At 48.4% G+C, this 27,444-nt stretch overlaps 1 protein-coding gene across 3 annotated transcripts; it reads left to right on the plus strand.

The window, feature by feature from the left end:
* Positions 1-204: 204 nt before the first annotated feature.
* Positions 205-27,106, plus strand: ATP6V0A1 (ATPase H+ transporting V0 subunit a1). 3 transcript variants are annotated; one of them, XM_082070711.1, is made up of 20 exons: positions 205-463; positions 668-746; positions 1,444-1,541; positions 2,072-2,200; positions 6,192-6,295; positions 7,087-7,213; positions 8,431-8,513; positions 9,134-9,227; positions 10,431-10,643; positions 11,277-11,427; positions 11,629-11,768; positions 12,505-12,662; positions 13,080-13,170; positions 13,962-14,080; positions 14,381-14,597; positions 14,723-14,830; positions 17,869-17,976; positions 20,040-20,157; positions 20,621-20,792; positions 25,523-27,106. In XM_082070711.1, exons 1-20 carry the CDS (start codon positions 347-349, stop codon positions 25,614-25,616), a joined length of 2,520 nt encoding a protein of 839 aa, XP_081926837.1. In that variant the 5' UTR covers positions 205-346; the 3' UTR covers positions 25,617-27,106. The 3 variants fall into 3 exon arrangements, with proteins under 3 accessions (XP_081926837.1, XP_081926838.1, XP_081926839.1); XM_082070712.1 differs by having other exon boundaries at positions 6,210-6,295; XM_082070713.1 differs by having other exon boundaries at positions 6,213-6,295.
* Positions 27,107-27,444: the final 338 nt, after the last annotated feature.

The raw sequence follows: 27,444 nt of genomic DNA on the forward strand, positions 1-27,444 counted from the left end.
CGGTGGGGACGGGCCGCGCCTTCGCGCCTCGCCCACGCTGCCAGTGACGTCACCAACGGCGTCACCAGCCCCTCGGGAGGAGCGGGAACGGCGCGGGGCCGCTGACAGGACCCGGTGACAGCACCCGGTGACGGCACCCGCCCCATCCCGCCCCGCCACCGTCACTTCCGGTGCAGGGCCCGTCGCTAGGAGACGTGCGCGGTGACGTCACGGACGGAAGCCGCAGCGGGTCAGCTGGCGGCGGCCGCTGCACTGCGGGCTCGGCGGGGGCTGCGGCAGGTGTCGCCGGGGCCGGGGCCGCATCGAACGCTCCGAACGCTCCTTCTCCTCAGAGTTTGTCGCCGCCATGGGGGAGCTGTTCCGCAGCGAGGAGATGACCCTGGCCCAGCTGTTCCTGCAGTCCGAGGCCGCGTACTGCTGTGTCAGCGAGCTGGGCGAGCTGGGGAAGGTCCAGTTCCGAGACGTGAGTCCCCGCGGAGCGAACCCAACCCCCGGTACCGGCCGCGGCCCCGCCGGGGCTGTGCGGGGTCGCCGGGGAAAGGGCCCGGGGGGTCCCGGTGACACCCGGGCCGCTGCCGGGGGTGTCGCTGGGGAAAAGGCCCGGGGGGTCCCGGTGACACCCGGGCCGCTGCCGGGGGTGTCGCTGAGGAAACGTGTTTTTCTGCAGCTGAACCCGGACGTGAACGTGTTCCAGCGAAAATTCGTTAACGAAGTGCGGAGGTGCGAGGAGATGGACCGAAAGCTCAGTACGTTTCTCTCTAAGGCTCGGGATGGCTCCAGCTCTGTAGATTTTAGGGGAAAAAATCAATGCGGGTTAAACCTGTGATGGGCGCGAATTGGAACACAGGAGGTTCCACCTGAACGTGAGGAGCTGGAGAAGAGAAGCTGAGAGGGATGTGATCAATGGATCAGTATCTCAGGGTGGGTGTCAGAGGATGGACCAGACTCTGCTCAGTGGTGCCCAGCGCCAGGGTGAGGGGCAACGGGCACAGACTGAAACACAGGAGGCTCCATCTGCACACCAGGAGAAACTTCTTCCCTTTGCGGTGCCAGAGCCTGGCCCAGGCTGCCCAGAGCGGGTGTGGAGTCTCCTTCTCTGGGACATTCAAACCCCCTGGGATCCTGTGTGATCTGCTCTGTGACCCTGCGTGAGCAGGGCTGGGCATCTACAGAGATCCCTCCAACCCAAACCGCCCTGGGATTCAGCAGGGCTGGATTAGAACACAAAGTGCTGGTGGTGAGAGTGGTGAGTGCTGCCCTCTGTGCCACGGGAATCCCCTCCAGGGATTCACTTCCCGCTTGGAAGAGCTTTAACCAAAAAAGAGGATCCTGGAAGGGGAGGTGAAAGAATTCACAGCTGCTGATCGGGCTGGGTGGAGGTTATGGTGACAGTTTAACACTGAACTGCCCTTTTAGTTAATATTAACAGCGTTGTCTCTCCAGGGTTTGTGGAGAAGGAGATTAAAAAGGCAAATATTCCTATCACGGACACTGGTGAAAACCCAGAGGTGCCTTTCCCACGTGACATGATTGACTTGGAGGTAATGATGTGTGTTAAGACTCAAGCAGTATTTGACTCTAGATGAAAATAGGGGAAATTAGCTCCGTTGGTTGATACCCATTGAATTTAGTGGCAGATGTGCCTTAACCATAGTCCCCAGCTGTCACTTGGACTGCAGCTCTACCAGCCTCACTCAGTTTGGTTTTGATTCACAACCATTGTTTGACAGCTAGAAGTGAAAGTATTTAAGAGGAATGTCACCCATTTAAATGAGTTAAAACCTGTTGGAACTGCCTGGTTTACGATGGGCCTGTTGTAAAGTTTATAATGGTTTTAATGATTTGAAGAACGCCGTATGTATCTACTCTATAAAAGACTGGCTGAGTGTGAAAAGTTTCATGTTGCCTGAAGAGAATGTAACAAATCCAGATCTGTTTACTGTAGCAGGAGTTGTATGCAAATGGTGTGACAACGTGCAACATCTTGCCTACATTCCTGTTTTAATAGACTTAGCACCTATTTATGGAATTGCTTTAAGTCCTTTTTCCTTCTCCTTTTCCCATCTTCCAGGCAAACTTTGAGAAAATTGAAAATGAGCTGAAGGAAATCAACACGAACCAGGAAGCTCTGAAGAGAAACTTCTTGGAGCTGACGGAATTAAAATTTATACTGCGTAAAACTCAGCAGTTTTTCGATGAGGTCAGAATACCGGGGGCGGGTTAACACTTGGGGAGCTGGTTCTTCTCCTACAAATTACCACTTCTATTCTCAAATATATTTTTAGTTGCTCATTGGGACAACGGGGTCATTTTTATGCTTTTTTTTTTCAAAGAAAGCTTCTCAAATGATTTTCCATTTTTCATGCAGTACACATGATTTACCTTTTATGATGTTGGTTTGGGTTTGTTTTAGTGAAGCGATGTTTTTTTCTCTGAACTGCGTAAGATAATTAAGATATTAGTAGTTTTTAAAGCACATGAAGAGACAAAACTTTGGTGCTACGGCGAGCATTTGCATCGGTGGGTAAGAGTTTCTTTGGTACATATGCAGATAAAAATGCCTCACACGGAGGAATCACGATCCAGCTGAATTTCTCTTCCGCCTTTGAGATGTCACGTGGATGTTACTCGTTAGGGTCACAAGCCAAAGTCTGTTGAAGTAATAGATTAATTATTTATTTGAGCCTTTGATCAAACCCTGATTTCTTCAGGGGTGAGTTCTGGAGCCAAATCTGCCATTTAAAATCTTCAGCATTTTGGCAAATAGCGTCTTGGCCAGCAACCGGCAGCTCTCTCACTGGACCTAAGCAGAGCTCCGATGTTGTTCATGATACAGACAGAAAGTCTGCGTGGGAGAAGACACAACCCTTTGTAAAGCTTCGGCATCTTTGAGTTTTCTCAAAGAGCTCCTGTGTGTTTTTGCTGAGTACATGTCCTGTTTCCTCTAATCCAAGGGTTTGATCAAAGAGTTCTCAACCAATACAACTTGTGGCCTTTAGAGAGGCTGCGATCAAGTGGAGCTGGGCTCCTGCAAACTTCAGACGCTTTATCCAACGGTTTGGTTGTGTTTTTTTTGGCACGGTTCAGGCGTTACGGTTGTTCCCGTGCCAACACGAGTCGTAGTTACTCGTGACATAGACACTGCTGCTTGTGGGATGGGTTGATGGGTCACGGGGTTGGTTTCAATACAAAAAAAAGTTGTCTTCGAGTGTTGAACGTTCACCTATTCCGTGGACAAACAGCGTTAACCTGATAATCTATTACTCAGCTGCGTTAAGGTGCCACTGCCCGCCTGTTCTGAGTGTTGAGTAAAACCTGGTGCAGCTCAAGTTGTGCACTTTTAAAATTAATTACCATCCTCTCTGCTTCTCTTCAAGTAAAATTTAAATTTGCATGCTAAATTTAAAGATCAAAATCAATTTTCTAAACAGTCCGTGTCAGGTCACCCACAGAAAAGAACTCACGTCAGTCTTAAAAGAACCACCACAGAAAGTTTAGATTTGTTCCTGCTCCTGTTTGGTAACAGTAACAATAAAATACAACAAATAAAATGTCCTGCTGTATGTAAAAGCAAACTGGACAGCTCCTGTGTGAAGTCCAGTAAGACATAAGTGTTGAGAATTTAAAATTGTTTCAGTTCACAGAATGTCAGGGGTTGAAGGGCCCTGGAAAGCTCATCCAGTGCAATCCCCCCATGGAGCAGGAACACCCAGATGAGGTTCCACAGGAAGGTGTCCAGGCGGGTTGGAATGTCTGCACAGAAGGAGACTCCACAACCCCCCTGGACAGCCTGGGCCAGGCTCTGCCACCCTCACCATGAAGAAGTTTCTTCTCAAATTTAAGTGGAACCTCTTGTGTTCCAGTTTGAACCCATTACCCTTTGTCCTATCACTGGTTGTCACTGAGAAGAGCCTGGCTCCATCCTCCTGACACTCACCCTTTAGATATCTGTGAACATGAATGAGGTCACCCCTCAGTGTCCTCTTGTCCAGCTCCAGCGCCCCAGCTCCCTCAGCCTTTCCTCACACGGGAGATGCTCCACTCCCTCCAGCATCTTGGTGGCTGCGCTGGACTCTCTCCAGCAGTTCCCTGTCCTGCTGGAACTGAGGGGCCACAGCTGGACACAATATTCCAGGTGTGGTCTCCCCAGGGCAGAGCAGAGGGGCAGGAGAACCTCTCTGACCTACTGACCACCCCTTCTAACCCACCCCAGGTACCGCTGGCAGTTCACACAGCAAACATCCCAACTAGTCCAGGACTTTTGATCCCTGCACAGCCTGTGATTATCCCAAAGTGGGGAACGCTTCATTTCTTCATGCTGTCATTTGCCCTGTACCTTCAACACTTGAAGACTTCAATAACCCGTGGTTAAGATTGTGTTATTCATAGTAATAAATTGCACAAGAAATGGCTTCACTCTCCAAAATTCTTCACACTCGGCATTTGCTCTTGGGAGTTTCTGCGCTGGGGGAGGGAGGATGGCAAAATTCTTTCATTTGTTCTTGTTCTGACCGTTCTAGTCCGAGTAGCCATTTCTTGTTTCAATGCACCATTTTGATGATTATGCTCCTTTTCTCAGTCTTCTTGTCTTTGCTTATGAAGAACGGTATGAGCTGGAGAGATTGCTCTGAAAGTTTTGCCTAGAGTGTGAGCGCAAAAGAAGACTGGAAAAGTAATGGTTAATGGCATGCAGTCCCCGCCTCTCCTTCCTCTGACTCTTCTCACCATCGCTTTCTTCTGTTTGTTTTGCGTCTGTCGTTTCTGTCTGGGCTCTGGGTTGATAAGTTAGATGGTGGAATGAATCCCATTCAGTTCTTGTGCAAATTGATTTGTATTCTGTTGGTAAACTGGAAGGGGTTTGAATTGTATGGTGTTCGGTGCGGCCATCCAGAGCCATTCCAGGCAGAACTGTAATCAACAGGAGGGAAAACGAACCTTTTTTCAGGCCTCGAGATTGAAGGTGCTGATCTGGGTGAACAATGAGCAATTTGAAAATGTTTAATAATGAAAGATCTGCATTCTAATTGCTGGCAAGCAAACCCTTGGGTTTTCCAATCCTGAATGACCTGGTGTAGTAAGAAATACTTCACAATATCTCAGATTTCACTCACTGCTGCTGAAAACTCTTATTCAGAGTCTTTCCTAGAGTCTTGTTTTTCTGCGTTGTGGCTGGATAGCTCTTTCATTTCCACATAGCCTCTCAATTCTGAATTCCTGTTCAATCTTATAACAAATGAGTCACTCATAGTTTGTGAATTGACTTGAGCATCCTCCCTGCCTTGAACTGCTGACACTTACAAGCTGTATTGCCAAGAATTTGAGCCTGCAAATTGGTTAAAGGACAATATAAATCTGTGTCCTCTTGTAATGCCTGGGTAGCCAAAAAGGAGGAGCAGCTTCAGATTTCCTTAAGCAACGCAACCTATGTGTCTGGCAATAATACATGCGGTGAATAAGCATCAATATCTTGAAGAATGAATAGGTTTAATTTAAAAAAAAAAAAACAAGCCTTGTTTTGAAGCTGGAAGTGCCGTGTGTTTGTCCTGGAAGGAGAACTTTGTAAAGCCAGTGCAGGAAATTACCAGCCGGTACGTGCAGGGTTTGTTGCTGACTCTGCCCGTGTCTGCGCGGATGTGGCGAGTCACCTGGAATTGATTGCGCTCTGACTATCGTCAGGTAATGCCAAAGGAGCAGGTGTTCCCTTTGCACCCGAGGGTGCCGGGGGCTTCTCGCATCTTGAATGCTCAGAAAACGCACAAGTAGCGCAAGAGGGAATCAGCGTCTACTTTGGCTTTTTCCCCGTTTAAAGGTCGAGGGAAGGATGGGGGTGAGCTGTGTCACTCTGCTGTGTGCCGTGGTTCTTGGGAACATCTCTTGTATTTAAAACTTGATATTTTTTTTTTAATTCTGCCTTTCTTCAGACTTTTATACCCCACAGCCCCGTTGTTCTGCCGCAGCAACCCTTCTTGTATGGAAGCTTTGCTGAGCCATTCCATATTCCTCTTGTTTTTCTCCTTCCTTGTGTGATTCTTGCTGTCTTTCTATCATCTAGTTCTCCTTTCTCCTGTCTTATATTCGTTCTTTTGTTTTTCTTTCTTCCTTTTTTTGTCTCCCCGAACTATCTCCTGGTTCCTCATCCCCTGCATGCCACTAACTAGTTTCATTAGATATTAATTGATTTGTGAATTCAGGCTGAATTGCATCATCAGCAGATGGCGGATCCAGACCTGTTGGAGGAATCCTCTTCACTCCTGGAACCGAGCGAGATGGGAAGAGGCGCCCCGCTGCGACTCGGGTAACTGTGCTTTTATTTGTCCGGTTTTAGAGTTGCCACCTCGTTCAACCTGTGGAATCTGCCACAATTTGAGCGCAGTCGCGGAACCTTCCAGACTGGCCCACTAAGGCTGATCCTAAAACCAGCTGTTGGGCTCTGGCTTTGTCCTGGGTACCTACATTTCCTGGGACATAGTTGCGCTTGGCGCGTTTCTCTCCGCACAATCAAATTTTACTAGTTTGTTCCTTTTCAATCTGCCCTGGTTGCTCTTGCAGACATTCTGAGCTCTCACAGCTTTGTTGAAACTAGTGATGAATACTCTGAAAAATCCTTATAGTCCTATATCGTCTTTATTAGCTGCTTCCAGGCTGTCTTTGCGTGTGTAATTCTTTATCTGGACGTAGGGTTTGAAGCAGTGAGCTCTTCTGAAGCACATGCCTAGAACACGGTCAGTGGCAGCCGTGACTGCTCTAATCCTTGCCATGTAACCTACCAGGAACCTATTGAAATGAAGACTGGCAGGCATAGAAACTGTATGTCTAAATGCATTTCTTTCTCCTTTAACCAGAGGTTTGTGGTTTTGGTGTTTTTTCGTAGATGATTTCATGCTGTGAAACGCAAAGTTTGTGCTCTGGTGAAGTTGTGTTTGTTGTGTTTTCATCTCTGTGTGTTTAGAGGACCTTCCATTTTGCTTGAAGAACTGATTTGAAACCCAGATCTGATGCTAAACTCCAGCTGCCGCGGGTGGTTTGGGTGTTAAGCCGTGTGTTCTCAGAGGTGCAGAACTGACATTGATTGTGTCCCCTCGGCAGGTTTGTGGCCGGCGTGATCAACCGCGAGCGCATCCCCATGTTCGAGCGCATGCTGTGGCGAGTGTGCCGAGGGAACGTGTTCCTGCGTCAGGCAGAGATTGAAAACCCCCTGGAGGACCCTGTGACGGTAAAAGGAACTATTGTTTACAGCAGCAGAACTCTCAGATGTGTAAAACAATTTTGCTTATAGATCTAAGCCTCTGTCTCAATATGCTCCATGCAGGAAAACGTTTGCATTGCATCCCTTCGCAGAGCATCCTTGCAGCCTCCGAGGCTTTAGTGACAAATGTTTTCCTGTTTTATTAGAACAAAAACAGCAGGAGGGATAATGAATGCTGTTGAAAGGGGGAAAAACAGCTCCAAATTTGGACTGCAGGAGGGCGTAGTTGCTTCTCTGGCATAAATTACAAGTGCAAGTTGTGATCTTCCTTGAAAGAGGCTTTGGGTGTGAGCAGTGTATCACATCTGTAGCTCATTTACTGCGAACTTGCTAAACATCCACCTGAGAATTGCCTTTATTACAGATAAAAATAGTCAATGTTGTGACGGGGCCTGTTTTACATTCAGTGTCCTCTTTGCTCAGATTAATGCCCGAACTTTGGGAACTTATAACCAGTAAAAGTAAAGTCTGTGTGTTGGCTGCACTGGAACAAAGACAGAAGAGTTTAAACTCAGTAATTGCCTCTTTGTTTCTAGTCCCACCAACTGCTGGTAGTTGACCTGTAGAACTATGTCTACTAGGAGAGACTTTGTTCTTATGGTGCAACACTTCCTTAAACTAAGGTTACACCTAGTGTAATTATTCTTGAAACATTATGTTAAAATTTCCTCAGTAAGGTCGAACAATAACTTGTCAACAAACGCAGGAAAGGGGACCTGGCTCCCGGCATGAAAACAGCTGTACAAGGAATGTGCCGTTGGCCTCTCTGGAGAATTAAAGTTGTTAAACTCCACTTCGTCTTCTGTTCATTCACTTGTTTAGCTTCTTGCTGGATCCTGTGGGTGAGCTGAATGCAGCAAGCGCTGATCAATATTTCATTGCATCTCTGTTCTTTTAGAGATCTCCCCGGGTTTTCCCCGTTTCTTGTGTTACATAGAATAGATAATTAGAACATTTTCTTCAGTAAACACAAATACGGTAGGGATATTCTATACTAAGATGAAGAAAATTGCTTTCCCTATGACTGTTTCAGTGTTAAGGTACATTCTTGACTCACTGTGCAGATGTGAGCTCTGTATGGACAGATTCAGAGGAAAGAAAGGTAGAACTGTGTTATAATTTGTTATTATACTAATTTCTGTAAATAGCTGAGCTATTACAGTGCAGCCTTTCTTCTGTTCTAGGGGGATTATGTGCACAAGTCTGTGTTTATCATCTTTTTCCAAGGCGACCAGCTGAAGAACAGAGTCAAGAAGATCTGTGAAGGGTATGAAAGTCTTACAGCTGGGCAGCTCTCTCACGTATTTGGAACAACTTGACTGAATATGGATATTTTTCAGCTCCTTATTTCAGAGTGACTGTAGGAGTACATCTTTTGGTAGCAAATAAAACATACCATAAGTAGTTGAAACATATTTTACAGTCACACTAGCCACTCCCCAAGCCTGTGATGCTCAAAGTGGGCGACTGCTTTGCTAGAGAACGCCTAAAAACAAGGGTGTTCAAGTGTTGAACCCTTAGACAGAATAATGAGAGAGATTGTCCCAGGGGAGACCAACAGTCGCCACTTCCAGCGGTGTCTGTGCTGGTGTGATAGCAGCGCCACAGGCCGGGCAGCTCGTCAGCTTTGTGACAGCGCCTTTGAGACACCGCCGGTGCGGGAACAGACCGTGCTCCCCCACTTCCATTTTCTTAAGAATTCGGCTTCTGTTTTGGCCTAAACCACAGTTAATTTAAATACTGAAACTCTGCTTGGCACTCTTTGCTGAGCAGAAACTGCTCTTAAGGTGCTGCTTGGTTGATTTCTGTGTTCAGGCTCAGCCGTTCTGTTTCCCCGATTTATCTCCTTTCTGTCTCTGTTACTGAGGTGCCTTGCGTGTCTTTCAGATTCCGCGCCTCCCTCTACCCGTGCCCAGAAACGCCACAGGAGCGGAAGGAAATGGCTTCTGGTGTCAACACCAGAATTGATGATCTTCAGATGGTAAAATAACTGGGGTCAATGCCCTTTTTTCTTTGATAATACAGTTGAAAACTTCTTTGGGCCCTATTAAAACAAGAGTTTAATTATAATGCACGTACGTACAACAGAACACTGCACACCAGGGAGCAGAGGGGAATACGCGTGTGTAAGGGGATACCATGTTTTATAATTGCCTGCTTCGTCCTCAAGAACTCTGAGAACATCTAGACCTATTTCCAAGGTGATGTAGCAATGGTAACTTTAATTTAACCTTTTTTCCCTGCCTTTCTCCCTGTTTTCACCTTGTGCTGCCCTGCGGAGCTTCTGCTTTAAACTGATCTCTTGTGCAGCAGCCTGAGTGTTGGTATAAAGTGACCAGCACACAAATCTACTGGCTGAGAACACTGAAAGGGAGAAAGGCAGGATGTTATAATGCAGGAAAATGTAAGGGATTTGAGACAGGATAAAATAATAAAAGGTTCAGAAACGAGAAGGAGAAACGGTTGCATTTGGACTGCTTATTTGATACAGAAACTGTCTCAAGCTGGGAGTTGTGTAGTGCAGCTGTTTAGCAATTGTAAAGTAGACAAGAACTCAGCAGCAGTTTCAGTGGGAGGATTCAGAGCTGCATGTGCCCTGTGTCCTCACTTCCCCTTGAGTCTGAGACTTTCCAGCCTGGAGATCTGACTTGGCCCGAATGAAGTTATGTTCCAGTTGGAAAACACCCTCGGTGGAAAAAAACACTTTCTCCTTTTCCTTTCAGTAGAAACTTTGATTGTGTTTCCTGAAGGCCGCGCTCACCGCACTTGTAGAACTCTGCTCTGTTAACCTGGGCGGAGGAAAAATGTTCCCTGTGATCTCTGAACAGTTCATTGTTTGAAATACCCACTGACCTTGGGATTGAAGGAGGAAAGTAGTGAAAGAGTTTCCCTGGGAAGAAGCTTTAAAACCTCATAGCAGAGCTAGTTAATACAGGCTAAAGTGTGTATTACAGACACGTGGCAGTTTTGTGCTTGGGATGGAGCACAAGTGTGATGGGGGCGGCTGAGGGACCTGGGGGGTTCAGCTGGAGAACAGGAGCTGAGGAAAGACCTTCTCAATATCTCCAGCTGCCTTGCTGGTTGTCTTGTCTTGCTGCTCAGCCCAGTTTCACTGTGCACTTCTGTATCCTGCGAGTTCCGGCTGAGGATTTTGCCTCATCTTTATCCTTCTTCCCTGTGAAAGGTGTTGAACCAAACCGAGGATCATCGCCAAAGGGTTTTGCAGGCAGCCGCTAAAAATATCCGTGTGTGGTTCATCAAGGTGCGCAAGATGAAGGCTATCTACCATACCCTCAACCTGTGCAACATCGACGTCACGCAGAAGTGCTTGATTGCTGAAGTCTGGTGCCCTGTTGCTGACCTCGATTCTATCCAGTTTGCTCTCAGGAGAGGCACTGTGAGTAACTGCCGTGCTGCAGCTCCCGCAGAACATCAGCTGCCAGCACACACTGCACACATTCATTGATTTTTCCCAACTGCCGTTCTCTAAAAACCACGTTCGAATCAGCCCTCACTGGGGACAGTTTATTTAACATGCGGGATCACGGCTTATAGATGAACTTTGTAACAAATACATTGTGTAAAGCTTTAAGTTCAGGAAGATGCTGTAATCATAAGGCATTTTCCTGTGTTTGAGTCCCTTGGTACACTCAGTGAGCCTCGCTGTGCTTGGTACTCCCGCTGTTCAGTTATTTAGTGGAACATATTGAAAGGCACCATCCAGGGCGTGAACAAGCTCTGCGCAGATAGATAACAGAGCTGGGTGTCTTGAAGTCCTTTCATTTGCTGTTTTAAAAACACAAACAAACTCTTGCACAAGTTTTCTCGTCTGTCCTAATCAGACAATGTTCATCCTCGCTACAAGTGCTTCTCCTCCCGCTGTGCAGAGTGGAGCGCAGTGGGAGCTCGGCCGCCTTCCTCAGCTGTTCAATGCATTTGTCATCGTGCAAGCACACTACAAAAACGCCGGATTGTAGTTTTCCAAACGCTAACGAGAGTTTTACTCTTGGTTTTTTTAATTAATTAACAGGAGCACAGCGGATCCACTGTCCCGTCCATTTTAAACAGGATGCAAACCAATCAGACCCCACCGACATATAACAAAACGAACAAGTTCACCTGTGGCTTTCAAAACATTGTTGATGCTTTTGGCATTGGAACGTATCGGGAAATAAATCCAGGTACATTCATACTTACAAAAGTCCAAGACGTTTATCTCGGTTTTTCATTGTGCTGTCCTGCATGAAAACTTCTACTGGAGTACTCAGGACCTCTCAGAAGCAGAGCTTGGGGGTTATATTGCTAAATTGCTTTAATTGTGCCGTAGTAAATCTGGGCTTACTCAAACAAGTGCACTAGGGGTGTGATCTCTTCTCTTCCAGCACCATATACGATCATTACCTTCCCGTTTCTGTTTGCTGTGATGTTTGGAGACTTCGGCCACGGAATCCTGATGACTCTGATCGCTGTCTGGATGGTGCTTCGGGAGAGTCGTATCCTGTCACAGAAGAGTGACAACGAGGTAAAGCGACAGGTCGTGCTGAGCTTTGCCTTTCAAACAAAGGGTTGCGGCTTGGTTTACTCACATCCTTCCGCCCTTGAGTTGACAATGCCCATCGCTCCTTACATCTGAGATTTGTGGAGCACGCAGAGCGTGAAGCCTGCAGACCAGAGACTGAGCAGCATAATTTCATAACAGTAGTGAGTTCCTTTGGTTTTCCTTTTGGATATTCGTAGGAAATGATTCCTTTCAGTCGCTTGAAGGAAGTTGTTTATCTAGTGTAGATAAGCTGTTGCAAACAAATCACCCATGATTAGATCATAAAGGGATTCAGTCACTGCAAAACTCCCATTTTCTGTACATATATATCGTATCTCCAAGATTATTCTCCTTTGCTGATGTAGGTGGGTTTTGCTTGCGCAGGGCTCAGGCTGACAGGAGGTGAATTAAGACCCATTGCCAGAGTGTGGAGAAGGCTGAACAGGGTCAGTTCCAAACAAACGCTGCCAGCTGGGTGCAATTTGTCCTCCCAGTTAATCCCAGGTCCTCTGCGGGCAGGCACGCCGCCTCATTATCCTCTGTATGCAGATTCATTTTTGCTTCTTGCACCTTTAATCCCCATCGTGGGGAAGCAGAGATTTTGGGCTTTTAGTCCATATGGCCGATTATTGTTTGTCCTGCAACCAACTGATTTCACTGTTTCCTCTTTGAGAGACCTTCCTTTTTCTCACAGAACATTCATTTTGTTTTATGCTAGATGTTCAACATGATTTTTAGTGGTCGATACATCATTCTGCTGATGGGACTGTTCTCCACGTACACAGGCCTCATCTACAACGATTGCTTCTCCAAGTCTCTTAATATGTTCGGTTCATCATGGAGCGTCCGGCCGATGTTCACAAAAGCCAACTGGACGTGAGTAAATAGTTGGTAACCCCATAAAGAGTGACAGGGATAAGCAGGTGACTGATCTTTCCCCATCGTCCTCCCAGCTCAGGAGAAGAAAAACCTCTGAACTCAGTCTCAGGTAGAATTGGAAGCAGGGTGTAAATACCCATCAAGTTTCAAAGGAGCTTTTCTTTTTTTCCCAGAAAACTTGTAAAGATGCAGTTTAGCGCCTTTCTCCTCACAGACAGAGCAAGATTGCTGTCCCTGCATCTTTCTTGCTCGTTTATTATTCATCTGGAAAATATCTAGGACCACACAGGAACCTTAAAGTTCTCTCACTTTGAGATATTCCTTGCTCTCCCAGGGAAGAATGTTGTTAGATTTACGGGGAGAGGACAGAACTGCTGGTGTTAATGTTTGTGTGATCTCCTTACACCCAAACAGAGACGCTTTGCTGGAGCGCACTCCCCTGCTGCAGCTGAACCCCGCGGTTCCTGGGGTGTTCGGCGGACCCTACCCCTTTGGCATTGACCCGGTAAGGGCTCTTCCTTCCTTTGCCGTCCTTCATGAACACCCTCTTTGTCAACAGAAAGAAAAGTGCCTGTCCAGTTCACTGTGAACGATTTCCACCGCCCAGCCCTTCCTTAGCAAGCTCTTTATCAGTGTTGGAAATGCTCCTGAACGATAAAATTACCTAATTTCCTACTGAGACATTAGATTCAGGATAGAGAGACGTGTCCTCAGGTCCATTAAAGGCTTCTTTTCCACCCTCTCTAACCTGCAGCATTTTAATCAAATCTGGTTAGATTTGCAAATCACTTTTTGAAGTTACGTTTTTACTATGGGGAAGTTAGTTAGCGAGTTTTTTCATTCAGTCTTGGAAAGGTGATTTTCCAAGTCATGTGTCATTTTGCATCTGCCTACACCAACAACCCTGCTTAGTGTTTGACACAGAGCTCGCGTGTGTTCCGCACTAAAGAGGAAGTGCAGAAAATCGGAGCCGTGTGCAATTGTTTATCTAAATGGATAATAATTTCTTTTCTCAAGGACACAGCCCCTTTTTCCTGCAGCTTTTGTCTGCCGTAAAGACCAGCAAGGTTGGATTCCCGCTCTGCTGGCAGGGTCAGTTGCTGTAGGACAGCGTTCCTAGCAGAAAAGGTTGTCTGCTCATTTCCCCAAAAGATATCCGCATGACAAACCCATCTTTGGAAAACACCTGCTCTTACAGCCTGATCCTTCCTGGGTGGTGAACGCTGTTGCGCTTACAGTGAACATCTTCCTTCTCTTCTGGTTTTCTTTTGGCTGACTCAGTCTTGTTCTTCGCAGATTTGGAACATAGCCAGCAATAAACTGGCCTTTCTCAATTCCTTTAAGATGAAAATGTCGGTGATTCTCGGCATTATCCACATGCTCTTTGGTGTCGCATTGAGTCTTCTCAACCACATGTAAGCGCTTTGCTCTGTTTTTCTCTTTGGGGGAAAACTCCTTTGTGTGTAATGTATTATTAGTTTAAGATGCGGGAGCCTTATCAGACTTTAATTTCTGATTGAAGTTGTTTGTCTGTGTATGCAGAACTATCCATGTCAGATAGTTAATGTGTTTAACTCCCAGCTGTTTTTTAAGAGCTCAGCCCCTGCAGTTTTGTTCCAAAGATGCTCTGCAAATCACTAACATTTTTTGCCCTACATATGCCTGATGCTGACCAAATGTAATGATAACCTCTCCTTTGTTCTTTTTTCCTGTAGCTATTTTAAGAAGCCACTGAACATATACCTTGGATTTATTCCAGAAATGATTTTCATGTCATCACTGTTCGGATACCTTGTTATCCTCATTTTCTACAAGTGGACAGCCTACGATGCTCACACCTCAAAGGATGCACCAAGCCTTTTAATCCACTTTATCAACATGTTTCTGTTCTCCTATAGTGACCCCAGTAATAAGATGCTCTATAAAGGGCAGGTACGTGCTTTTGCTAGAATAAGCTCAGAGATGCTTTACGATATTAGAGTCTTTAATTGACCTTCTAATTGTGAAATCAAGCGTGAAGCTGCCACTGAATCATCTGAGACTCGTTTCTTTTCCAGAAAGGGCTCCAGTGCTTCCTTGTGGTGGTGGCGTTTCTGTGTGTGCCCTGGATGCTGGTAGCGAAACCCCTGGTCCTTCGCCATCAGTACTTAAGGAGAAAGCACTTGGTGGGTGACTACCTCTTCTATATGCAATATGAAAATGAATTACGGTTGAAACATTATTTTTTCCACCTTAATCTTGGATACGTAGGTTCACGCTGCATTGTGACCTGTAAAACATGTTCTTTTGTGCATATTCTGGGCATGAAAGGCAGGTGGGTTTTACTGGAGGCAAAGTATTGCCTGCCTGCTTCTCAGATCTGCATCCAGCATCAAACCTGCTTTCAAAAACCCTTTATGTTGGTGGTGAATAGAAACTGGCTTGGGCTTTGTCAGCCTTCAGTCCTACAGGTTGCTGGATGCACTTCTGTGCCTTCACCAGGCTGACGATGTAGAAGCAGAGATTTAAGCTGAATTGGCTGGCAGACCTTCCAGCTATCTTTGGTAAAGCGGTTTGGATGGTAAAAAAGAACAGATAAAAGGAAAAAAATAGCCTGACGCAGTTATTATGTGAGACGTTGCCTTCTGGGGTGCTCTTCAAGGTTTCCAAGTGTACCGTGTAGTGTCTTGATATAAAAATGCAGGAACCTGGCACACGTGCACTGAGGATATTGAAAATTCTCCCTGCATGTCTGGCAGACGGCTTGTGGGATGTTGAGTGAGTCGAAGATCAGTTCAGTTAAAGACACTCCCTCTCCCTTCTCTGACCATCCTCCATCCTCCCATGTCCCCTCCATCCGTCTCCCTTTCTCTTTTTGTTTTCTTCCTCCTCCCTTTCTTTCTCTTCCATTCACTATCAGGAAGGGCAGCCCGTGGAGGCCCAGGTCAGCACAGTCCCGAACGAGCAGGCACTAGAGGCAGCAGCGCCTGCGACAGTGAGTGGATTGACACATAAAACCACCCGGTGGATTTAAAGATGGGAGTTGGCTTTCTATCTAATTATCGAGAGAGCGTGGAATGTGTCTGAATTTCCTAAGTGAATGACAACTGCACCTTTAGGGTGAAAAATACCCACTTTCTCTTGGAAAGAGGAAAGTTCAGCAAAGTTGATACATTTGGGAAGAACTACCAGGCTGAAGGAGAATAGTTATGTGTGCACAGAATGCAGAGACACTTCTTTGCAGGAGTGCTGCTGAAATCAAACCTGCCGAGCAGCACGAAAAGTACCTTCCCAGCACAGCCCCCCAGGTTAAGTTCCCCTTTTTAACTTTTCTTGCGTATTTGTCGAAGGATTCTTCTCAGTGAAGCATTTCTGTTTGCATTACGTGTTCCCAAGCATCATGTTTATGTGACGGCCTCCCAGCAACTTCATCTCAGAAATCACTGAGTGTCCTGGGGACAGCAGGGTGACCATGAGCCAGCACTGGGCCCTTGTGGCCAGGAAGCCAATGGTACCTGGGCTGGGTTAGAAGGGGGGGTCAGTAGGTCAGAGAGGTTCTCCTGCCCCTCTGCTCTGCCCTGGGGAGACCACACCTGGAATCTTGTGTCCAGTTGTGGCCCCTCAGTTCCAGCAGGACAGGGAACTGCTGGAGAGAGTCCAGCGCAGCCACCAAGATGCTGGAGGGAGTGGAGCATCTCCCGGGTGAGGAAAGGCTGAGGGAGCTGGGGCTCTGGAGCTGGACAAGAGGACACTGAGGGGGGACTCGTTCATGTTCACAGATATCTAAAGGGTGAGTGTCAGGAGGATGGAGCCAGGCTCTTCTCGGTGACAACCAATGATAGGACAAGGAGGAATGGGTTGAAACTGGAACACAAAGGTTCCACTTGAATTTGAGAAGAAACTTGTTCCTGGTGAGGGTGGCAGAGCCTGGCCCAGGCTGCCCAGGGGGTTGTGGAGTCTCCTTCTCTGCAGACATTCCAACCCGCCTGGACACCTTCCTGTGTAACCTCATCTGGGTGTTCCTGCTCCATGGGGGGATTGCACTGGATGAGCTTTCCAGGGCCCTTCCACCCCTGACACTCTGGGGTTCTGTGTGATTCTGTGCACCGTGGAGCAGCCGTTCCAGTGGAATGGCAGAGCGATGAGCTGTGACAGCAGACGGGTCGCTGGGTCTTAAACCTCCTTGGTTTGCATAGTCATCCCTAAATTCACAACGTCTGGATGTGTCGAGTTAGCCTGTTCACGTTCCACGTCACAGATGACACCCGTACGGTGCTAAAGCTGAATACGGGGCCTTTTCTTTCCATCTGTGGCGTTTCCATTGGCCTCTCCAGGTGGGTCAGACTCACAGGTTTTAATTTGTAGTTCCTTGAGTCAGTTGTGAGCATTTTCTGTGTTCAGAGCATCCGGAGGGAGATGAAAATCCTGCTGTCCAGCGCTCAGAGCCGCTGGCTGAACAGAAATCCAAATATAACCATGTGCAAGTCAGGCTTTTGTTGTCTAATATGCATTTACATGGCATATAAGCTCTGCTTATATAATGCCCAACAGGTCTGTGTATCCTTTCTTGGTGGTAAGAGGGTCTAGAGGAGGAAGCCTGATGTAAATGAAATATTAACTGCAGTGGGTACAGTTGTCAAGTGAGAGGAGCTCCTGACCATCAAAGTCTCAGCTTTGTGGGTTATTCTCTTCTGTTTGGAGTGCAGTGGATTGCAGGCGGGTGTCAGGTCTGGAGTGTCAGAGCAAACGCCTGGCACGAGGTGGAATTTGCAAGCAAGGGAAAGCCTGACTTGGTGGGGAGCAAGCATGTTGTGTGTATTTGTGTCCATCCGTTCTGCTTTGGGTCACCACGCTGTGACTCGTTTCGTTTGCAGCAGCAGTGCTGGGGCAGCGCTTGGCCAGCAAAACAACCCTTTGCTCTGTTGTGCCAGCAAATGTCCTCTTGAGAAACGTGCCTTTAATTTTCCTTGGGCTTGCCGTTACCTTGTAGAAATGCATCAAGCATTCACTCAGACAGACTTTTTTTCCCCAGCCCTAGCAGGAATCAGCACTTTCCCATCCAAGCTGGGAATTAGAGTTGTACAGCTGGCTTAACCTGGGCCTTACCACTTAATATTTGGTTTTCTTCTGTGAGCTGCTGCTGCACGTGGATCTTTAAGCAACACGCGCTCTGGAGGCAAAACCCCAACGACACTTTGCTCTTTGTTTTCTCCACCCGTGTTAGGGAACGCACAACTTCGGCGGGATCCGCGTGGGCAACGGGCCGACCGAGGAGGACGCCGAGATCATTCAGCACGACCAGTTATCCACCCACTCCGAGGAGGGGGAAGAGGTGAGCGCTGACCGTCCTCGCTCTCGGGGCAACGCAGAACCTATTGACAGGGGGGTTTAAATGTATTTACCAATTTCTGAGCTCTTGAAATAGCAACGTTTTCAGTGGAGTGTTTCCATCGCAGTTTTCGTACAGACTGTCTCTTGGTCATTCCCAAGGGCTCCAGAAAAAGCAGTGTAAATGGCATATAAAGGGAAATGTGGCTCTGTTTGTCCCCATTACAAAGAGCCGTCGATTTAGGGGCTGCGGGTGGCACGTGCACCTCATGCTCTGGCTGACGTGCAGTGTATTTGTGCTCCAGAGTCAGCCAAACCCAAGGGCTGTATTTCTGCAGCAGTGAAATCTTGCTTATATATTCATTTTAACTGTTAGGAGTAATATTAGTTACTTTACCTTCTGTCTGGTAGAGAGGAGAAAGGAGCTAATCTTATGTAATATGGGAATATTCCGGTGCCTCTTAATTCTCCAGCAGTTTCTCGCCTCTGTAGCACATGTGGTGTGTTCTTGCTTTACCGCGTCGTGTTTCGGAGGGAATAATTGAATGTGTTCATGATTAATGTTGATCAAGACACCGCACTAAATGTAAACTTATGTTTTCAAGCCTACGGAGGATGAGGTGGTAAGAAACAGCGGCTTTGCCTTCACGTGTACCCGGCCCATTCCCCATCGGTGTCAAACACATGCTGAATCAAACGTCTCATGGCATCTTGTTTTCCAAAAGATTGAGCTCTTTACATGTCGCAGGCCATTTTTAATTCTTCATACCTACATGCTCATTAACAGACCTTTAATTACTTCATCTATACAGCTTGTTTGTCTGTCCCCCGTCTGCAGACCTTTCTTAGTTTACCTGCAAAACTGTGAAGCTGGAAGGCTGAAACTGGAAGGTTTTTGCTTTGAAGTTTCTGAAGAAGTCCCACTTGCCTTATGTTGTGTCTTGGGTAATTCTGAACGGCGACAAACTGTTTAAAGCTGGTTTTATCCCAATTTTAAGGACAATACTGGTTGTTGCCGGTCAGCAAATACAGCCAAACCAGTTCAAGAACTCTAACCAGTATCTCTTTGTAAAAGAGGAGCTGTGTTCTGAGAAACTGCTCATTTGTAGAAACGCAGCCCTGCTGATTCTCCCCAAAGTGGGAACTGTCTCCATCTCCAGCAGCTGCGCATGGCTGTAAATGGTCACGGTTTCAATACTCATCGCGTGTGCGGGAGGTCGCGCTGGTCGCGGGACGGGCTTTAGTGAAGAGCTTTGCAGCTCAAGCTCTGTGGAGAAAGAATTAGGCTTTTGACAGTTAATTTAATGCAATTGTTTGAAATATTCCTTGCCCTGGGTGCACTAGGGGAGGAATAAGGCTATAAATAGCTTTCTGTGCGTGCTTAGAGCGTTACTCACTTGATTTATTTAAAACATCGTGTTCACTTAAATATGAGCAATCCCTGGAGCATGGATTAAATGCAAAATGTAGGGAATGCTTTCCCAAGCTGCAGAATAAGCAACCGTCCCACTTCCTTATAAGTTCTTTATTATTTAAACAAAACGACCAGGACACAGAGACTTCGCCAGGGAACGGTGCACAGATGGGCCTTTTTCAGGGCTGCTTTGGGCGGTGTTTTTGCTTTCGGAAGGAGGCAAGTTCACATCTTGCAAAACGTTCTTGCCGATCCCGTAGCAAAGGTCCATACGCAGTATCGACTTGGGATTCTGTCTCCTTTTTCATAGAGGTGCAGACAATTTACCGGTGAACTCGTGTGAATACCACGTTGTTGCTGAGCAGTCTTTTCCTGGCAAAGCCCGTGGCTGAATTTGCAATCTCTCGACTTGCACAGGCTAGAAGGTGCAAACACTAACAGTCGAGCTGCCGTTTTGCAAACCCAGCAGAACAAGAGAATATCTCATTTCTAAAAGCGACGTGGCAAACCAGGAGAAGACCGCCTCGGTGTTTAACTCCAAACACCGTGTCCTTGGTACTAGCACCAGCCCGTGTGCTCGTTGTGCCCCGTCAGCCAACCCTCCCAGCCGGCGCCGCTCGTGGGCCCCTTCATGTTCTCTCTTCTCTTTGCAGTTCGACTTTGGCGACACCGTGGTGTACCAGGCGATCCACACCATCGAGTATTGCCTGGGCTGCATCTCCAACACCGCGTCCTACCTCAGGCTCTGGGCTCTCAGCTTGGCCCACGCCCGTGAGTTTTCCTCCTGGATTTGAGCTTTATTATAATATATAATAATATAATAGAAAACACCTATAATACAGACATATATTGAGATTTATTATCATATATCCACGTGTCTGATGGCTCTGGGCAGGCGAACGGCAGGAATTGAGCCTCTGGGAGCTCTGTTGTCAAGCGCTGCCGGAGAAGGACGGAGCTGTGTCTGCATTAGCTGGGAGTCGTTAATGGGAAACACCAGCGTCTCTTTGCACAGCGCTCTGCTGAAGGGGGGATGGAGTTCCAAGCACTGAATAAAGCAAAGAGCTGCCGAGCAACGACTTTCCCTGTTGGAGGCAACATCCTGATGTTGTCCCTCTTGTTTCCCACCTCATTATAGTGGGAATTTGCTTTATTGTAGTTTTTGCTTTATGAGTAAACTGTAGCAACCCTCAGTTCTCTCTGAGTGTTTGAAAGGAGCCCTTTTCTCCCGCAGAGCTCTCAGAGGTGCTCTGGACCATGGTGATCCACGTTGGCCTCAGCGTCAGGAGCCTGGGCGGGGGCTTTGGCCTCTTCTTCATATTTGCTGCTTTTGCTACCCTGACGGTTGCGATTCTGCTGGTCATGGAGGGGCTGTCAGCTTTTCTCCACGCTCTTCGCTTGCACTGGTGAGTTATTGGAATGTGCAGAAGCTCCAAAGCTCTTCATAGCAAGATAATTGATGTTCCCTGGGCTACGCACTAATCCATCTTCTAAAAACTGTATTGACCCTTACACAGGAAAGCTAAGGCTATGAAATTAGAGTAGTGGATGGTGCTGAGCCCAGGTCAGCAATGCTCAGAGGTGCGGGAGTACCACAGATCTACCTAAAGCATCTAAAAGTGCAACAGTGGGTGTGCTCTGACAGCAAAACGTCTTCCAAAGGGTCAGAGGTTTCAGTCACTTCTGGCGACTCACCTGATCGAGTGCATAAAGATTGTGGAGAGAAACTGCTCTCTACTTAAAACCAAGTTGCACCAAAGCTTTGTGAGCAGCGGGACGGAAAGGCTGTGCAAGATAGGCGAGCGCGCTCGTGGCTTCCAGCAGGACGTCCCTTCCAACCCGAACTATTCTGTGATTCTGTGACATTTTGTTCTCTCCTTTGGTCTGTTACCTGGTTCTGAAGTTTGTTTTCCTTCGTGAGTGCAGTTTCCTCTGTGTGGTCTTGCTCGTCTTCGTAAGACCTTGCTGAACAGGGGCGGCTTTTCTTCCCTTCCCGTTGGGGTGCTGTGGAGTAACATCCATTTCTTGCTGGTCTTGCTTATTGGAAGATGCTTTTGTGGCCCCTTTCCTGGGATTCTGAGGCCCCTGTGTATGCAGGGAGCCAGCAAAGAAGGAATTACTAGAGCGCTCATCGCTTTCTCTGCACCCAAGTATGGAAAGTGTCTGAGAGCTTTCTCTGATATTTAAGAGAGCTCATTGTTCCACTTCAGATTCTCTGATGGGATCAAAGGAGCGATGTGGGAGTGGGTTTTGCTCACCTGGGGTTCTCCAGCCCTAACTAAGTCCACTCCAGGCCTAACTAACTCCAGGCCTAACTGTCCTCTGGACCGTTCTGGTTGCTGCTGTGTATTATCTTTCCTGCTAGATCAGGACAAGGAAGCGAAGTCCCATGAAGTTCACAGGGAGTATTTTGTTGCGTAAGTGGGAGGAAAAGGCTGTGAGTGCTTTTTAAAAATTCCTCTCTAAGTGAAAAAGGAAGCCAGTGCCTTAAAAAAAGGAAATAAAACCAGACTTTGTTCACTTCTCCCCTGCCTGGGGAAGGAAAAGTTCGTCCTTTTGCCCTCTGTGGGTGCAGAGTGGAGCGTCCACGCGTTCCTGGGTGTTTGTAGCTCGAGTGGAGCTTCTCCAAGGGCTTTAGGACTGTGGCCATCTTGTGCCCAGGAGCCGTGGGGGGGCGGCCGCTGCAAATGGCCGCGGGACTCTGCCGCTGTTTGTCCTGGCGCTCAGCCTAGAAATCCTCACCCCGGCCACTTGAGAACTTGCTGCTCGGCCGGCGGGTGTTTCCCCGTCCCGCCGTCACCACCACCCGGTTGCATCAGCGGGAGGAAGGAGCTTGCGAACCCTCGAGCGGCCCGAGGGGAGCGGGGAACGAGCACAACTCCCTGCGTGGGGTTTTCTGATCCGCGGCTGCTTGTGAATTAGTGGATTTCCAGAGCTTTGCTCTCCGCCCGCGGCGCCGCGTGGCGCGTTTCCCAGCTCAGCACACAAACAGCTCTGAGCGGCTTTGCTTCTTGGCAGGCTCCGTGTTTTCTCACTTTTTAGCCAAAGGGATGGGCTCAGATAAGAAAGCGCGTTTTTCCGGAGATACCTGTCTTAATATCCACAAACCGCACTTGTGGTTGCGGCTCAGAGCACCTGGAACAGGTGTGAACTGGAGCCTGCGGTTGGGCCAGGAGGCGCCTCTTCACTTTGCCAGGAGATCTCTAAAGGGCGATTAAAGAATCGGCTGGAAATGCGTTAAGGGGAGATGCATGTGGCTGAAATGGGATCACTGGTGCTGTGCAGGGCACCGAGCTCTTCGTGAAGCCGTATTTTCCCTAAATACATGTTCCAAAGCTGTAAAAGTTTAATCTACTTTCTCTAAGAGAAAATCTGCTCAAGCTTAGGGCCCGACAAGCAGGTTGAAGGTCATAATTGAGGCTGCAAATAACCCGCTGAGATTCTTGTGGGGTTTGGTGGATTTTCGTTATCACAGCGGAGAGGAAAGCACCTGCGGTTCTCCAGAAGAACATGCTGTTGACATTCCTTTTTGTTTCTGGATCAGGATGTTTCCAACGGGCGGTGTTCCCTTTTTGGGGGGGTTAAAAACAAGCTGAGCAGATGGGATTTTCTGGCTGTGGGAGACGAGTCACCTACGAGGAATCCCGGAGGTGTGGGTGGACCAGCCTTCCTGGAAAGGAGGAGGAATTTAGCGTTTGTCTTGCTGATAGGGGGGAAAAGAGCACAAATTGTTCCATGTGCTCTGCCCCTCAGTCCCAAATGAGGAAGAATCGTTTTGTGCTTTGTTTTTTCCAAAATCGTGCATTCTTTCAGCAGGTGGGTGGTTTTGGGGGGAAGGGCTCCGAGTGTTGCCCAATGCACAGGCGCGTGTGCCGTACCCCACATCGCGCCGTTAAATCCCTTCACCGGAACATCGCTCCTCTGAAATATTTTACCTGTTTGCTTTTCAGTAACGTAGTTTGACGTGAACGTTTAGATTCAATCAACTTCTCCTTTCCAAAGCTCTTGCAGCAGACTTTGCCCAAAAGGAGAAGTTTGCGACTGGCAGGGTCTCAACACCACGAGTTGACGCGGGGACGCGGTTTCAGCGGAGCTGTTTTCCTGTGGAAAGCGGTATTTTAGGCTCGGTTTTAGGCCTGGTTTAGAATGGGAAGCGCTGTTCCCTGCTGCCCGAGGGGGATGCTGCGTTTTGAGGGGCACGTTGGGAGCCGTGCAGCCCCGCTCGCCGCAATTCTGTTCTCCTTGGTAAAGGTGACGAGGCAGAGCTCGCGTTTGGCACGACCGCAGGAACACGCTGCTGCTCTACAAGGCAAACGTGCTGTAAACGCGGGATGGAATGACCCACGGCGCCGCGTGTGAAGCTGCTCCCCTTTTTGGGGAAAAAAAGTGATATAACAACCCGTACACAAACACCCCGATGGCTTTCGGGCTGTGAGGGGTTCTCTCGACCCCGGGTGTTGGCACAAGTCATTGAGAATATAAATACCAGCAGGAATTTGCACTTGTAGTAAATAGAAGTTGGGGTCCCTGCGGTTGCTTCCCACGGGAGCCGCCTCATTTTCCAGCCTGTGCGGCTGGAAAATCCCCTTGAGTGCAGTCCAGCGAATGCTTCAGCTAATTATTAATACAGAAAAAAAGCTGAAGAGTGGGTTTTTCTTTGGTGCTGACTGCCAGAACGCTTTCCAGTCTGTTTATTTACAACTGTCGAGTAAATTCTCCTGCAGAACTTGATCGCTGATGGGAGACGGAGCAAAGTTGAGCGATAGAGCTGGTGCATGTGATGCTGGAAACAGTGGTGTCTCCTACCAAAAAAAGGACCTTGGATTCTGGGTGTTCCAGTAGAAAAGTGCAGAAATAAAACCCCACACAAAATGCTGAAGCCTTGTTTTATCTGGTTAAACACACTTTTCACTAGTTCCCTTTCTAACAGCCTCTCCCTGAGTTTCGGGCATCCAGTTGTGTCCAAAAGGAGCTTCTAGATGTCAGGCCAGCTGGAACGCTTCACCAGCAGGGTTAGAGTGTCATGTACATGGGTTGTGTGTGACTCACAGCCAGCCCGCTGCCTCCTGTTCCCTACAGAGCAGCCCCTTAGTCACCAGATACTTGTGGAGATTATCAGGGTTCCTGAAAAAACGGAGCGCGACCTCCCCCGCGGAAAATCCCACTCACTCCAGGATTCACCGCGGGAATCTGGGTCTGGGTGAACAGGCGGCAAATCTGGGCACCAAGCTGGGCTGCTTTGGGTGTTCCATTACTTTTTGGGATGTTTCCCTCGCGCCTCTGTTGGGAAATCACTTTATCTGGCAGCTGGACACCAGCAGCTCTGCAGTTTGCTGGGATCCCCCATTTGGGAAGAAATAATCACCATCATTCAAGTCTGGCCTTTTTGTGCTTCACAAAAACACTTCTCCTGCGTTGTGTTGAATCGCTCGACAATTTGCTGTCGCTTCGTGGCTTTTTTTTAACCTTTTCGCTGGATCACGCAGTGGAAAGTGTTTCTCACGAGGCTCGGCGCTTGTTTTCACTGTGAATCACAGGATTCTTATCTTTTCCTTCCCTATTTGGCTGTGCTGCCCATTGGCCAGTTCTCCACATAGTTCTGGTTTTAAGCGGGGTTTAGTGGGGAAGCGGGCAAACAGGCGAGGTTAACGTGCGGCTGCAGAGCCCGGGCACGGCTCTGGCCGGGCAGAACTTGTCATGTGGGGTCAAGCAAACATACCGAAGTAAATAAACAGAAGTGGCTGATGAGGAGCTCTGAGCACAGCGTCACACCACGGGGCGTCGTGCAAACTAAAGTGTGAGCTTTGGTAATGAGATCCTATAGGAAAATGAGATCTTATAGGAAAACGAGATCTTATAGCGGCTCCGAGGTGCTGCTGCAGTCAGGGAGTTCGTTTTATCTTCGTTGGCCTTTTATTGCCCATGGGAATGGGATATCTGGACAGTTCTGCTCCGCTGCAGAAACAAACACAAATAGGGGCTCTGTGCCAAAAGATATGCTACGTTGTTATACCACTTTTTAAAGCTTCAATTCGTTGTAGTCAATAATCACGCTGTTAATGGAGTTCTTGCTAATTGCTCGCTCGTACCCGAGAGCTGCCGCTTTAGTGACCGATCGCTCTTCCCTCTCTTGCAGGATCGAGTTCCAGAACAAGTTCTACACTGGCACTGGGTTCAAGTTCCTCCCTTTCTCCTTCGACACCATCCGCGAGGGGCGGTTTGACGACTGAGGACGCTCCCCTCGAGCGCCGTTCGGCGCCGTGTGCTCCGGCCGGGCCCTCCCCGTGTGTCCGACTTGCATGTAACCCTCCCATAGCAAAAATAACTTATTGCAGCACCCCCGAGTGTGCCCGGGGCGTTTCAGAGCCAAGAGCTTTGACATTCCCGGGTAACGAGTGACACTGGATCAAAGAAAACGTTTCGTTCCCGTAAGTTTAGCACTGAAGATACTAAGAGCATGAAGTGTCTGTGTGTGTAATAGTGTAGCTGTCGTGTTGTGGATTCCCCCGCAGGGTTATCGGGGCAGCGTGAGATGCAGCTGGCGCTGAGCGGGTGTACAAGCACATGGAGAAAAGGCTGCGCTGCTCGGGAGGGGATTTATGTTTCCAGAAGGTTTTCCATGTGGATCCTGTGTCTCTGCCTCTGATTAAACAAATTCCGAGCAGTGGGCAGCGGCTGATCCGCGGTGTTGTTCTCCTGCCTCCGAGGCTGCCGCACCTGCCGGGGTTTAATCTGACGAAAACAACGTCTCATCCTGTGCAGAGATTCCGCTTTTTGAACTCCATCCAGGGCTTGAGGAGCCGCTGTGAGGGGCAGGACTTGGCCTCACTCATCACACAGTGATTCTCTGCCCACTGGTGACGGGGACGCACCTTGTCCTTGCCGTGGAGGTTGTTCCTTTCCTCCGTGGAGCCGAGATGCTCCCGTAACTGCCCCTGCGCGCTCTATCCCAGGCAAACCCAGCCCAGCAGCCGGGGTCCTTCCACCTCTTGTTTCCGGAGCATCGCTGAGGACGCGGCTCGGCTGCCGTGCGGACTGTTGTCTCAGGTGCCGACCCCTCGCAGTGGAACCGCTTGGGTTTCTTGTTTGAAAATGGATCCCTGAGGCTGCAAAGCACTCAAAGACACGGCCCGTGTAGACTTGGCATCAAGCACAGGTACCAGCGCCACGTCACGCAATTGTGTGCTCGGGGGCGAAGGAGCCCTTGGAGGCAGAACAGATAACCCCACGGACTGGAGTCTTGGTGATCTCTCCCCCAGTAGCTGTTGCTTTTTCTCCTGTGCAAGATGTGAATAGTTTCTCAGCCTCCTGAACTCGCTGTAGCTGTAGCAGCGGTGGTTTGTGTGTGTGTGTGTGTTAGTGCCGTGTGTAACTGTCGTGTTTCATTGTCACAGTGGATCTGAACTATTTGTGTAGGGACAGATAGAACGATAACCCGAATCATTGTAACCCGGAATCGGAGGGGAAACGCCACGCAGGGCTGTTTCAGATCATGTGAGGACGGCGTGTGTGCGCTGTACATCGCAGTGGGTGTACATCGCAGTGGCTGTACATCGCAATGGGTGTACAATGGTGTTTACAGGTAGATCAGCTGTTTGTTTACAGTGGTAAGAAAGACAAACTCCAGCCTGGTTTGCGAGCGGAGCGGTGACCCCGTCCCGCTGCCCCGGTGCAACGTGCTGCTGACAGGCACTGTGTCAATTAAACTAACTGCACTACAGCCGCTGTGGCCTCTTTTCTGTTTCCCCCGGGTGCTCTGGGGCCGGGGGGCACTTGGGACCTTCAGCTTTTCTGCCCTGGGCTCCTGTCACCTTGAGGGTCGGGACAGGGGGGCGGGCAGGGCTGGTTGGTGACATGAGACGGGCTGAAGTGTCGCTGCTTATGGAGCCCGGTCTGACACCCTGAGCGAAGGCGGCTGGGGCTGAGCGGGGCCCTTTTGTCCTGGAGCCTCCTGCACGCCCAGATAAATGCGTTAACTGAGCAAAACCAGCGGTTACGCAGGAAGAAAAACTTAAGGCTTGATGAAACCTGGCTGTTGTGGGTGTCTTTTCACGGGGA

Source organism: Streptopelia decaocto, assembly GCF_964273445.1.
Source record: "Streptopelia decaocto genome assembly, chromosome: 22".
NCBI classification, from domain to species: domain Eukaryota; kingdom Metazoa; phylum Chordata; class Aves; order Columbiformes; family Columbidae; genus Streptopelia; species Streptopelia decaocto.